The sequence below is a fragment of the Oryctolagus cuniculus genome, chromosome 10, assembly GCF_051225735.1.
Source record: "Oryctolagus cuniculus isolate XC-2025 breed Fujian yellow rabbit chromosome 10, ASM5122573v1, whole genome shotgun sequence".
Classification (NCBI taxonomy): domain Eukaryota; kingdom Metazoa; phylum Chordata; class Mammalia; order Lagomorpha; family Leporidae; genus Oryctolagus; species Oryctolagus cuniculus.
In genome coordinates, this window is record NC_142876.1 from 46,089,419 (window position 1) to 46,103,636 (window position 14,218).

General features: G+C 49.3%; 1 protein-coding gene across 5 annotated transcripts in view; it reads left to right on the plus strand.

Annotated features, from left to right (window-relative positions):
• The first annotated feature begins 2,105 nt into the window (after window positions 1-2,105).
• Window positions 2,106-14,218, plus strand: part of B4GALT6 (beta-1,4-galactosyltransferase 6) — a 73,280-nt gene continuing 61,167 nt past the window's right edge. For 2 of the 5 annotated variants that reach the window (XM_089305221.1, XM_089305222.1), the window contains exon 1: window positions 2,106-3,925. Coding sequence is in view for 2 of the 5 variants with exons in the window: in XM_002713488.6 (XP_002713534.1) it covers window positions 5,049-5,163 (115 nt within the window). In the remaining 3 variants the exon portion in view is untranslated. Of the gene's footprint in view, window positions 3,926-5,028; window positions 5,164-10,387; window positions 10,486-14,218 lie in introns of those variants that run through there. The other 3 variants (XM_002713488.6, XM_089305220.1, XM_070050354.2) reach the window with 2 other exon arrangements.

Here is a 14,218-nt window from a genome sequence, read left to right on the forward strand (position 1 = left end):
TTTGGAATTGAGCCTAGGTACTCTGACGTGAGGTGCAGGCATCTTAACCAGTAGGCTAAGTGTCCACTCCCTACATGCCGTGTCCATCATTCCTTTTCCCCCATCCCAATTCACAAGCAAAAAAGTTATTGCTTTTTAATTTACCAAGTTGTGAACAAATCCAAAATAGTGGACATTATTATCCTTAATCAGATAACACAGACCAACTAAAACATTTATTTGATTAAAGTATCTCTTTTAATGGCAAACACCATAATATATACTTATTAATACAAGTAACAAACCATTAGTTCTGACTTATTCAGTTTGATTATCCTTCTATATTTTTAAAGTTTTATTTAGTTTATTTGAAAGAGTTACACAGAGAGAGAAGGAGAGGCAGAGATAGAGAGAGGTCTTCCATCTGCTGGTTCACTCCCCAATTGGCTGCAATGGCTGGAATTGCGCCAGTCTGGAGCCAGGAGCCAGAAGCCATCTTCTATTGCTTTCCCAGGCCAAAGCAGACAGCTGGATCAGAAGTGAAGCAGCTGGAACTCGAACCAGTGCACATATGGGATGCTGGCACAGCAGGGAGTTTTACCCACTAGGCCACAGTGCTGGTCCCTGATTATCCAACTATTGAACACAGGATCTTCGGTAGACAACATAATTAATGGTGGTATTTAGGACAAAGCAATTACATAAAATCTACTTTTGTCTCACTGTCTTACCATAACAGGCTTAAGGTTGAGGTTGTTGGGATACAGTTTGACTGTCTCTTCCCTGCCCACACCCCAAGAGCTTGAGTGTTGAAATTTAATTCCACTGGTGAAGAATTAAGAGGACAGAGTCTTAATCTTAACCACCATATTAAAAGGTAGGGCCTTTTGGAGGTAATTAGGGTTATGTTAGGTCATCAGGGTAGAGCCTTTATGATTGAATCCTGGTGACTGTAAGATGAGAGAGAGGCCAGAGGAGACACAGTTGCTGTACTTCCCTGTCTCTTGCCACGTGATGCCCTGTGCCACTGTGGGACTCTTGCGGCAAAAGGGCCATCACCAGATGTAGGCTCTTACTCTTAGACCAGAATGACGAGCTAAAACAAACTCCATTCCTTTATAACATCACCCAGTCTTGAGTATTGCATTATTGTAATAAACATGGACTAATATAAAGGTCTTTTTAGTACCATAAAAATTAAGCTTACTAGATTTCTGCAAGGTCACTCCTTTGCTATGGGGCTTACTTGGTTTCCAGGGAAATATCAGTTGAAAATGACAGCTTGAAGATGCTCAGTTAGCATTTCTTGAATTCTGAGTATTTAATCTGTTTCTGTTTTAAAAATGAGCTAAGACCTTGAGGCAACCCTCAGATGACTAGAGACAGAGACTGAATGGGTGACTCACTAGGAAATTCAGTGTTTAAACACCAAAAGCAAGCATCAGTTGCTACTGTTTGCTGAAAGTAATAGAAAGGAGAGATTTGAAAACAAATTTAACTCAGAGAGTGCTTACCATGTACTGGCCTTTCCATGCTTTTAGAAGCATGAACTAGTTTAATTTAATCCTGACAACCGTGATGAAGTTCCACTTGACTGCAGGGAGAATGGCTCATTCCTAAGTGCACTTGTTAAACAAGTCAAACCCAAAGAGATGGTGCAAAAATTAGGAGAGACCTATGGCAGTCACCAAGGCCAGCCAGGCACTACTGTACACTGGCTTGGCTTCAGAATTTTAAATTTCATCCTCAATTTCTGTGTTGTTAACACTTCCCTCTCAGGTTTTTTTTTTTTTTTTTTTTTGACAGGCAGAGTGGACAGTCAGAGAGAGAGAGAGACAGAGAGAAAGGTCTTCCTTTTCTGTTGGCCAGTGCACCGCGCTGATCTGAAGCCAGGAGCCAGGTGCTTCTCCTGGTCTCCCATGCGGGTGCAGGGCCCAAGCACTTGGGCCATCCTCCACTGCACTCCCGGGCCACAGCAGAGAGCTGGCCTGGAAGAGGGGCAACCGGGACAGAATCCGGCGCCCTGACCGCGACTAGAACCCGATGGCCGGCGCCGCAAGGCGGAGGATTAGCCTAGTGAGCCGCGGCGCTGGCCCCTCTCAGTTGTTTTTTTAAAAATTTGTTTACTTATTTGAAAGGCAGAGTTAGAGAGAGAGAGAGAGAGAGAGAGAGAGAATCTTCCACCCACTGATTTGCTCCCCAAAGGGCTCCCAGCCAGGGCTGGCCCAGGTCGAATCCAGGAGCCAGAAGCTTCTTCCAGGTCTCCCACATGGGTGCAGGAGCCCAAGGACTTGGGTTATCTTCCAATGCTTTCCCAGGCACATTAGCAGGGAGATGGATAGGAAGAGGAGCAGCTGGAACTGGAACCAGATCCCAAATGAGATACCAGTCCCGCAGGTAGTGCCTTTACCTGCTAAGCCACAGCATTGGCCACCTCCTTCTCTGTTTTATAGTCAACTTTCCTATAAAACGACTAACCTTGCCTGAGAAGCACTGTTCATCACTTGTCTAGCAAAGCCATGGTGTTCTCTCCAGACGCGTGGCTGGTGGTTTTAGCTTTGTTAACAACCAGTGGAACAGGTGCAAATAAAAATGAAAAAACCAATGGGTTTAGAGGCACAAATCCTCAATTTTTACTTTCCTATCACTCATGGATTTCTTTTGCTTGTATAGAGCAAAATATTTTTAAGCGAATCTACCTTTACTTAATATGCTGATCTGCTTGCATTTTTTCAGAATATTTTTTAAAGATTTATTTATATATTTGGAAGGCAGAGTTACAGAGAAGCAGAGGTAGAGAGAAAACTGGGTCCTCTATCTGCTGGTTCACTCCCCAAATGACTGCAATGGCTGAAGCTGAGCTGATCTGAAGCCAGGAGATAGTAGCTTTTTCCAGGTCTCCCGCGTAGATGCAGGGAGACCACTACTTTCCCAGGCCATAGCAGAGAGCTGGATCAAAGTGGAGCAGCTGGTACTGCAGGTGGCGGCTTTACCCGCTATGCCACAGCGTCGACTCCTCTGCTTTGCATTTTGAATTTCCCTGAAGCATCTAAAAATATTACAAAACAGCATCCCTGTCTTTCATATGAAATATATTAGAGAAGCTTGACTAGCTTCTAAGTGCTCCAAAAAAACCACAAAATATTAAAAGTGAGTTGGAATGTGTTGAGCATCCAGTAAACTCACGAGTGTAGGGGAACCTCCTAAATGCCAGGGAGCATGGTTAACATTTCAGTTACCTCATTTAATGCAAAGCGTTATCGCATCCACCGTCTCAGGGCCAGGGCTCTCCCAACACCAGACCTGGGCTTACAGACTCTTATTTAAGGCTCCACACTGCATAGCACTACCTTAGAGATGACCTAAGGCTTGGGCATCTCGGCAAGAAGGTGCTACCTTTGCTGCCCATCAAGCGAGAGTAGAAATCTGGAAATCATCAGCAAATAATGGCAGCAGGCATGCAGCCCCTGCCTGCGTGACGATCCCAAGGAGAAACACCTGCGCGCGCACGCGGACGTGGGGAAAACGTGGCACAGGGGCGGACGGGCATTAACGCAGCTCGAGAAAAGCGAGACAGACCACGGGCTGGCAGGTGGAGGTTGGTTAGCGAACCAGCTAGGGCTGCGCGGGAAGCCGAGTCAGCCTCGCCTGGTCCCGTGGCCACGACAGGGCGACCCAGCGTCCACTCGCGCAGGCCAAGCAGGTCCTGGCACACGGATGTGCACAGGCCCACGGCACGGCCGGGCAGTCCGCTTCAATACGAAGGGACGGCGCGGGGGGTTCGTGCCCCCGAGCCAGTATTTTGTGCGGAAGTTACAGCATCGCAGTCCTCTCCTTTACCCTTCGTGACCCATTTCCAAAGTGCGACGCTAGCCTGGCTCGCCTCCCTCGGCCGCGGCGCGCACGGGGTCCCCAGCGGACGGGGGCGGCGGTGGTGACGCAGGAGGTAGGGAGGGGGAGGCTCGGCGTGGGGCGGCGCGGGCCAATCAGGAAGCGCGGTGTTTCGGGCGCGGGGAGGGTGGGGGCTCCAAGGTTTCCTCGGGTCCCGGCGCAGCGCCGCCTGCCGAGTTCCGAGTCGGCGCGCGGAGCCCGTGGGGGTCTCCGGGCGCGCCCGCCGGTCCCAGCTCCCCTGCCCTTTCGCGACTGCTCCCTTGTGCAAGTCAGACGCGGCTCCGACGGCGGCCGGGCTCCAAGGCTCTGCGGGCAGCACTCTCCGTCGGGTGTCGGGGGCGGTGCGGGGGCGGCGCCGGCGGGGGCGCCTCACCCCGGGCCGGCGGCGGTAATGCAGCTGCCGTTGCCACCCTTGCGGCCGGGCGGGCAGCTGGAGGCCGCAGGAGCCGGAGCCGGAGCGCGCTCTCTGCGGGCCGGGACGCCGCCCTGGCCTGCGCTTGGCTCCCGCGGCGGCCGCAGGGCGCCGGGGCCCCGCGCGGCATGAGGAGGAGGCTGCGAGCCGGCGAGCGCCCAGCTCCTTGGCCCCCAGGGCCCCCGCGGGCCCCCGCGCGTCGCGTGCACCGGCTGCGGCCCCGGCGCCCACGCTAGCCCCGCGCAGGCACGAGACGCGGCGGCGCGGGCCTGCGGAGCGATCGCGGGCGGGCGGGACCCTCAGCGCCTGGGCTTGGCGAGCTGGACCCGGCCAGGAGCCGAGAGCCGGGCGTGCTGCAGTTGGCCGCCCCTCTCCGCAGGGGCGCCGCGGCGCGCAGCCTGCGCCTCTCCCCACCTGCAGCCCCTCCTCCCGCTGCTGCCTGGCGGAGCACACGCGCGTCCGCGCCCTTCCTCGGCCTCCTGAGGGCCTCCGGTCCCCAGGCCCCCAGCCCCACGGCCCCTCTCCTCCTTCCTCCCCTTCCCCCGCGTCCTCCGGCTCCTCTCCGATCCCTACCCTCTGGCCTCCATTCATTCTGCCGGCTCCCACCCTCTCCCCCTTGGCGCCCGGGCCTCTCCCCAGAGCCTCGCTGCGCAGACCCCGCTACAGACCCGGGGTTCCGAGCACGTTCATGGAAGTTTAGGGCCCGGTCGGTGGCCCCGGGTCCGGCCTGAGAGCGCAGCGGGAGCTGCTGGCGGGGAAGAGGAAGATGTCGGTACTCAGGCGGATGATGAGGGTCTCCAATCGCTCCCTCCTCGCCTTCATCTTCTTCTTCTCCCTCTCCTCGTCCTGTCTCTACTTCATCTACGTGGCTCCGGGCATTGGTAAGCACCGAGGCACAGCCTCGCCTCCCGCGGTCACCCCGAAGCGAACGCAGCTTGCTAGGGATGCGGCGTCTGGGGTTGGGGAGCGCTGTGGTCGGGGGACCGGGGGACCAGGGGACCAGCAGACAGCGTTCGCTTTGCGAGGTTATTTCCGACGCGTCAGCCTGTTTGGGGGCAAGGCTCGGGTGTGCGGGCTTTGTTAATGCACCTTGAGGTAACTTAGAGCATCGCTGAAGTGGACACGACACAGTGAAGTGTGATGGCCCTGCATGCGCTAGTCGCCCTGTGGAGTATTCACGATGGCTTTTTCCGCTTAATGTCGATGCTTACTCAGACACCCTCAGACCGAATCGTGGGCTGTCACCACGGGATGGAGACACCAACAGGGGATGCGATTGAGTTCAAGAACGTGTTTGTGTTGGGCCACTTCTTTGGGAATGGGGTCAATGAGCATTTGTGTCACACTTAAGGAAGTTTTAGGGGCTGACTTGGTTGCTCTCCCAACAATGTTGCATTGTTTGGGCTGCTACATGTTAGGATAACTTCTGAAATAAAGTAGTCATTAGAAGAACAATTTTGTAAGACCTTCGGAAGTTTTAACATTTTAACCCGTTTGATCTTGGCCTGTCATAATACACTTTTGCATAATATGCTTGAATTACCTTCTTTATTAAATATTGTGATTCCTCACCCTTGTACCCACCTTTGTTGAAAAAGAGCCAGTGTGGTATTTTTCTAAGGAATGAAAAGCAGGAATTTCAAATGGGTCTGAAAATACAACATATTTCCTAAACTTTTTCCTGGTTCTTATGTGCTCAGTGCTGAGTTCCTTAGTAACACTGAATGTTAGACACACTGGTGTTTTGAGCCAATTTCAAAACTGAGCTAAAAATGTAGTGCCTCTTACACAGTGTGAACACCTACAGCATTTTGAGATGGAATTGCTTGGGGCTCTGCCTTGGGTAGCATGGATTGCTGTACTTCATTGAATGGGGGAAGGGAAGAGACTAACCTCACCTGGACTGATTTTTTAAGACTGCGATTTTTTTTTCTTTATTAAATTTTTGGATTCAGGTAGGATATCTGTCTCTGATAATGAGGCTGGAAGGCATGAATTGTTGAAACCTTGACGGATCCTAGAACAGAGGTTCAGGGTAGAGTTTGAAGAAGGATGAATAGTTTAACATTATTTTCCTGTAACCGTATGCAAAACACAGAACACCTCCTTGAAGCCTGTGGTGAGAATGACAGTTGTAGTTTGGTGGAGTTGACGCTATCCAAGATGTTCAACAGAGGGCTTTAAAAACTCTGGTTCCATTCTGGAGGCTAAGTGAACTCTCACTGTAGAGCAGTCTTTACTTCCTCACATGCCTCTTCAGAAGTTGCACAGCCTTGGGGGATGCTGTTTTACCAGGCGTTTAATTTCGAAAGGTTTGGAGAAAAAAAAAAAAGGTTGTTGGTTTTTTGCACTTAGATAACAATTTTTTTTACTTCCTTGATATTTTGAGTAACAGGTTGAAAGTATGTTACTCGGAAAGCTAAGCAAAGGGAATCAGAATTCTACCTTTAACTTGAAAGCCATCCCTTTTTCTTTGGCATTAATGTATTATTTATAGATTAAGATTCAACTGATGTGAAATACTAATACATTTTTCTTATTTGAATGCTTGCTGTGTTTCGTAGAACAATCACTGATACAATGTCATAAGAATTTTGGCAATTGTCTGGTAGGCAGTCACATTGACATGGTTTACGCTGCTTTGTTTTTGTGGACCCTTAGTTTGTAATTTAAAACAATTCATTACATCCAGAAAGAAAAGTGAAAAGCAAAGCTTATAAAATACATTTGTAAAACTGAACCTATTTCCAAAACCTTGTACTGAACAGCAAAAACGAAAACCCCCAACCTCCTTTTTAAATCTTTTATGTCTTTAAGTATTGGGAAGCTGTTTTCCAAAATTCAAATAAAAGCTAGAATTTTATCATTGGCAACAAATACTGTCTGTGTTTCTTAAGTGTAAGCTTACTTTGTTCATTTTTGTGAAAATGTAGGTCAGACAGATGAGTTTAAATAGCTGTAGTTGATCAGTTGTTCTTTCAAGTAACAGTGATGTCCCATGAGAAAAATATGGCTGAGTTTATAGTGTAGTTTTAAAGCTGCATAGGTGGTTTTTTCTTGAGACCGCCATGGTACTGGAGCTGGCATTGTGGCCCAGCAGATTAAACTGCAGCGTGCTTGGGACAGACACATCCTGTATCAGAGTGCTGGTTTGAGTCCTGGCCATTCTGTTTCTGATCCAGTTTCCTGCTCATGTGCTTGGGAAGGCAGCAGAAGATGGCCCAAGGACTTGGGCCCCTGCCACCCGCCTGGGAGACCAGGATGGAGTTCCTGGCTTGTGGCTTTGGCTTCACCCAGACTTGGCTGCTGTATCTATTTCAGAAGTAAACCAGTGGATGAGAGAATCACTCTCTTCCTCCCATTCCTGTTTCTGACGTCTGCCTTTCAAATAAATAAATAAATACATAAATAACTACTTAAAAAAAAAAACGTGGTATTTTGTATGTAGCAGAAATGTTTTATTCTTACTTCTTATCACAGATTTCTTACTTATGACATATGTCCAAAACTAGGTTCTTTTAACTGGCTTTCTTTAGATATACAAATGTGGATTCTTCTTCAAGTAATTTATATTTTAACTTGAATGACAAACTGGAGCAAAAATTTCTTATAACTAAAATATGTTTTGTGTAGGAATACTTCCTGTTGGTCCACAGTCAAGGTTTCAAGTCTCTCCTGTGAAGGCGTCTTTATTAATCCTAGCACCTCCCCTGTTTGGTAGGACATCAGTTTAGGTTCTGCACCGTTGCTGTCCAGAGACCTGTGTGTGTTGTATGTCTTCCTTCAGGCAGGCCCTTCATTTTAGTACTCGATGTTGTCTGTACCAGAGGTGTTCCTCTCTCCCTGCTGAGCAAACAGCACACAGTTGCAGACTGCACACGCTGGAGTGGGCAGCATTTTCCGATGTTGCTCAGCATTTTCTGGCCCATTTGGGTCTTAAGCTGTGATGAGTTCCCTGGAGCTCGAAGTTCATTATTTTAGGAATAACTTGAAACATTTTCCTTGAAATTTCTGATTCATGCAGGACGCCCAGCGATAGCCTTTATAAACTTTAGCTTCTGTCCCTCTGGCTTTCAAATAATTTTTTTTTTTTTTGACAGGCAGATTTAGACAGAGACTGAAAGGTCTTCCTTCCATTGGTTCACCCCCAAAATGACTGCCATGGCCGGCGCTGCACTGATCCGAAGCCAGGAGCCAGGTGCTTCCTCCTGGTCTCCCAAGCGAGTGCAGGGGCCCAAGCACCTGGGCCATCCTCCACTGCCCTCCCAGGCCACAGCAGAGAGCTGGACTGGAAGAGGAGCAACCAGGACAGAATCCGGCGCCCCAACCAGGACTAGAACCCGGGGTGCCGGTGCTGCAGGCGGAGGATTAGCCAAGTGAGCCGTGGCGCTGGCTCAAATAAATTTAAAAAAACAAAACAACCCAGACTTCAGTACCAAGGGGAAACTGGACAGCAGATACTTGCTCCCTAACCACACTATAGTAAGTCCCTGGTCCCATTGCCTTAGGCTTCCCATGTTTCTCATTCTTTTTTTTAAAAAAAGATTTATTTATTTACTTGAAAGTCAGAATTACACAGAAAAGGAGAGGCAGAGGGGGAGGGAGAGGGAGGTCTTCCATCCAGTGGCTCACTCCCTGATGGCCGCAGTGGATGGAGTTGCGCCAGTCCAAAGCCAGGAGCCAGCAGCTTTCTCTGGGTCTCCCATGTAGGTGCAGGGTCCCAAGGACTTGGGCCATCTTCTACTGCTATCCCAGGCCATAGCAGAGAGCTGGATCGGAAGTGGAGCAGCCAAACCGGTGCCCACATAGGATGCTGGCACTGCAGGTGGCAGCTTTACCTGCTACGCCACCCTCACCCCACCCCCATTTCTCATTCTGTGTCTGCCTTTGTGAATGATTGTAAAGAGGTGAGTGCAGTTTCCCTCCAAGGTTCTATCATGGCTGGATTGAAAATGGAGTTCCATTTTACAGAAAGTAAGTTCTAACATAGTACAATCTTCCCTGTGGTCATATCAAAGGAGTGGATGAGCTGACTGACACGTTTCATTCATGGTATACATGAATGAATGGAGCACCCGAGAGACGCCAGCCCTTGTTCCTGGCACAGGAGCTAGATGAGTAAGGCACAGCTCCTTCGCTTTTGGTAGAAGCCCCACAGAAGATGTGTGACAGGTCCTTGGAAGGCATGCATTGAGGAAGAGAGTGCTGGCCGAGGATTTCCAGAAGAGCTGGTGTTTGGAGTCGGCCGTTGAAGATGGGTAGGGTTTATCTGGACTGAGCAAAGGGATTTCAGGTGGAACAGTACAAGCAAAGCTTCCGGAACTGGGAGTAGGTCCATCTGGCTATGACTTAGGGTGTGGGGCGGCAGGTAGGTGGGCCCGATGGGGAGAGGTTTCCGGCTCTTCACTGCTCAGCCCAGCCCTCAGGTCCTTGAGATCCCTTTAGTTCCTGGCAGACAGAACTGGTCTGGGCTCAGCTTTATTTTAGCTGCCTATGATTAAGAAAGAAATGAATGTGCCTGTGATCAGAGGGGTGATATTGTGGGGCAGGTTGGTTGCATAACTTCCCGAGAGTGAGATTTCACTGTCACTTGACTCACTCTAGGCCCTGACCTTTCCTAGACAACACCATTGGGCTGTTTTGTTCTTTGGGTAGAGGTGGAATCTGGTCAGGTCACTGTGGTCTGAATTCCTATGGGACCCTGAGGAATTTCGCGGTCTACGTGCTTTGTTCTCTGGGCCATCATGGGTCTGTGCCCTGCTGGGTATGTTGGGGATGCCTGTGTGTGACTTAACGTGCTGTGAGAGAGGTGGCATAGTTGGGGGCTCGCATGGAGCCCCTCTGATCTTTGGGTGTCCCCCGGGATGGCTGGGAAGGCCTGCAGCTTTCTCATCACAGTCCTCCAGCCTCCTCACGCAAGCTGGGAGGGCCTAGCTGTGCTGGTTCTGAGCTGCTGCTGTCTGCTGTGTGCTCCCCAGGTGCTTCAGTCTTCATGGCCCATTTCAGGGCTCCATCCGGGTTGGTCGTCTTTTTCCTCTGGGCCTCCCTGACTGGCCGTGCGTCCTGTGCTATTTCTGTCTTGTGAGTAACAGGAAGCATCAGTCTGAAAAGGGGAATGATGCAATCCTTTGTTCTGGAGTAATCCAGTACACGGGAAGAACCAGCGGCCGAGAGACCGGGAGGAAGGTCTTGCTGCCATCCAGGTGACGGTTGGTAGCTGTGTTCCAGGTGATGCTCAGATTCTAGCTGAGAACACCAGGGAGCCAGCAGGAGGGAATGCAGAGAGGCTGCTGTCTTGAGGGGGTTATCCAGGCGGAGTTTGTCAGTAGGCCGGCAGATGGAAATAAGGGCATGGAGCCCAGGAGAGCTATTCGGGTGTCCTTAGCATAAAGGTGAATGGCACTTATTTTTTCCGCTGCTCCCAGCACACCTGAGCAATAAAATTCACTCCTGCAGGGGAAGTGACTCACTAAGTGAGTTCCTCTTAAACATGGAATTACAGAGATTAAAATCAAAACATAGAGGGAGGCCAAGAGTAGTGGAAAATTTCCCGTGAGGCTCCGCCACCCTTTTCCCTCCCCAGCCTTTGTGAGGAGGAGCCAGCAGGTCCAGTCCACACTCGGGGATGGGGAGGTACAGGCCTTCGTGGAGGTACCCCGCCACGGTCAGGTTACTGTCAGCTATACGGTGTCAGTGTCAATCCAGTTCCCACGGCTTGTAAGAAATTAGGTAGTTTTGAAGGGAAAATTGGTAGACTGAAATATGGCCATGCTAAATATCATTTACCACTTCATCTTTTATGAATAACTTCAGGGTCTGTTCAGCAGTGTGGCAGAGTGAGGTAGGGATGTGTTTACTTTGCAGCAGTGTTAATCATTACTACCTTTTAATGTTTATTAATGATAAAAACATCCTGGTCTGTGGATACTTTTAAAAGAGCAAACTAGGTTGCTCTGTATGTGATAGGTGTTCCCGGTGTTGTTTGGAATTTGGAAACAGAATGCATTTTCCTTTGGAGGCAGTGTTCTATACGGTGGGTTACCTTATCCCCTAATTCATCCAAACCTCCCTTAAGGTGGTCTGCTTTCCAGGTCAGCCCCCCAGAGAGTCTGATTCACTTTTCCCACACACCCCTTGCATGAAAAGCCCCTTTGTCACCTGGGTCCTCGGGGCACTTGTGCTTCTAGGCTTCATGTCATGGCGGTTGCAGCTGTTGCTGCCCCTCACCTGGCGCAAACCCCTAGGTTTGCTCCTCTGTCCAAAATGCCCAAGGCCTTGGGACTCTTGGACACAGGTGCTGGTGCCTCTGCTGCCAAAGTTAGGAGCAAAGAAGCTTTAGGAGCAAAATCCCAAAGGGAGCCCCACAGAGAACCTTCCCTGCCACTCCCTTCCAGCCCCACCGTGGCCAGGGCCAACCTTTCTGTGAAGAAAGAGAAGGCTCCTGGAGGTGGTCGCCTGCCCAGAGCCTGAAGAGCTCAAAGGAACGCTATGGGATGCATTTCTCCCCGCTGTGCCTGGGTGGAAGGCACTGAGCAGTTTTTGCCCTGGGAAATTGAAGGTTTAGGGGAAATAGGAGCTCTGTGTTCATCAGTTTAAGGGCTATCATCCGGAACAGACAAAAAACTTTCTTTGATAGCCTGTTAGCACTCAGGGTACTTACAATGAGGGAGATTTTAGGCTCATTGTAAAGAAAGCACACCAGCGGCCTAACTGACCTGCTGTCAAGGAAACAAGTAGCCTTCCAAGTGCTCCTTTCCTTCCACAGGCTGAGGGTAGATGACCATCTGTTAGGGAGGGAGAGAGTGCTCTGCTGGCGGCCTGAACATTTCTTAAGCTCTGCGGCCCTGTGTGGTGTTGACCTCTGCAGTGCCCTGGCTCACCTAGCCTGGGGAGGGTTGGGGGGGGCCCTGCTCCTTCCACCCACACTGCCTTTTGTGGCTCCTTTCCCCTTCCCAGCCTGCCTTTCATGTTCCTCTAAATTGCAGGTGGGAAGGCTAAGGTGAGAAGTGTGGGAGGAGGAGGACCGCTTTGGAGTGATTTTTTTTTTTTTTTTTTAATAGCTTGGGCTTCCTGGGTCACATCAGGGAGTGCCTCAGGCCTTGCGTGTCCACCTCTGGTACCTGTTCCTGGCCACATGGACCAAGCTGGCTCCTGTCACCACTGCACGAGCCTGCACTTTGCCCATTTTGAACAGGGCAGTTCTATCCCCAGTTCTTCAGTATGTCTCCTTTCCCCCATCCCTGAGTCTTTTTTTTTTTTTAATTCCTAAGGACATAATGATTGTTGTTTAAAAGACCTTTTGCTTCCAGTTCTGCCTTTGGTCAAGAGATTTACAAAGAGATGGCCTGGCTCGCACTGTGGCTCACTAGGCTAATCCTCCGTCTGCAGCGCCCGCACACTGGCTTCTAGTCCCGGGGTGGGGTGACAGATTCTGTCCCGGTTGCTCCTCTTCCAGTCCAGCTCTCTGCTGTGGCCCAGGAGTGCAGTGGAGGATGGCCCAAGTGCTTGGGCCCTGCACCCCATGGGAGAGAAGGAGAAGCACCTGGCTCCTGCCTTTGGATCAGCGCGGTATGCTGGCTACAGCGGCCATTGGAGGGTGAACCAACGGTAAAGGAAGACCTTCCCCTCTCTCTCTCTCTCTCTCTCTCTCTCTCCACTCTGCCTGTCAGAAAAAAAAAAAAAGATAAGTGGGTAATATTATGCTTCAAATAGAAGATCAGGTCAAGTGTAGGTTGAAAGTAGGCTTTCTGAGGATGCTTAGGATGCCATTAACGAGTTCTTGGGAAATTGAGCGTTTGCTCTGATTATGCATAGATGTTTAACCCCATGTCCTGGGCTCACTTGAGGATTTCAGGACCATCACAATTTTATTTTTGTCTCCCGTATACCCTGTATTGGACCAATTTGATTTGTTCTGTTTTATGGTCAGACAGCCTGAGGGCTTGCTTGTTTCTAAGTCATAAAAGAATTTGGCAGAGTTTGCAATAAGCTGAAGCAAAAACCCTTCTTAGTTGAAATAAGATCAGCCTAAAGGATGCTTATGACAGTAGTATGTTTGTAGTTCCGAGGCACAGCAGAATGTTTAGGGAAGGACCTGAGTTGTCACGCTGCAGGTTAAGCTGCCACCTGTGACGCAGGTACCCCGTATGAACAGTGGCTGCCCCACTTCCAATCCAGCTCTCTACTGATGTGCCTGGGAGAGCAGAAGAGGATGATGGCCCAAGTGCTTCGACCCCTGCACCTCCATGGAAGACCCAGATGGAGTTCCTGGCTCCTGACTTTGACCTTACCATCCTGGCCATTGCAACCATTTGGAGAGTGAACCAGATCTCTCTCTCCCTCTCTCTAACTCTTTCTTTCAAATAAATAAATCTTTTTAAAAATACTAGAAAATGTTTAGAAATATAGTATAATTTTAAATCTTAAATTTGTAATTAACTTTTTTTTTCCTGGAAGCAAAATAAATGTAGCTTTTTGCTCTCATCCTTATTGTCATGGCTAATTAAGATAGTCTAAGTGTTTGGCACCATGAAAACACAGATTTTCTATGTCTGAATGAATTGTGTCTTTGTTAGGAAACTGTGTAACAGAAAGTTTGTAATACCAACTAAACTACTATGGAAGGCGGATTTCCCCGTTTGGCTATTAGTTATGTTTTGAGAATCACTATAAGCCATGGTTTTCAGAGATGAATGTGCTTAAGCTTATGATACGCTTTAATAAGCGTATTTCCCTGGTCGTATCACCAGAGATTTTGGTTTTGGTGATTCTGATTCGTTTCTAACACATACTCTGGGCAGTTTTGCAGCTCTGGAACTGTGTTTCTGAAAACACCCAGATGGTGGGGGAAAGAATTGAAGTGCTAGATAGAGCTGCTCTTCCAATAATAACAATTGTAAATTATTAATGTTTAATATGTACAATTTAATAATTGTA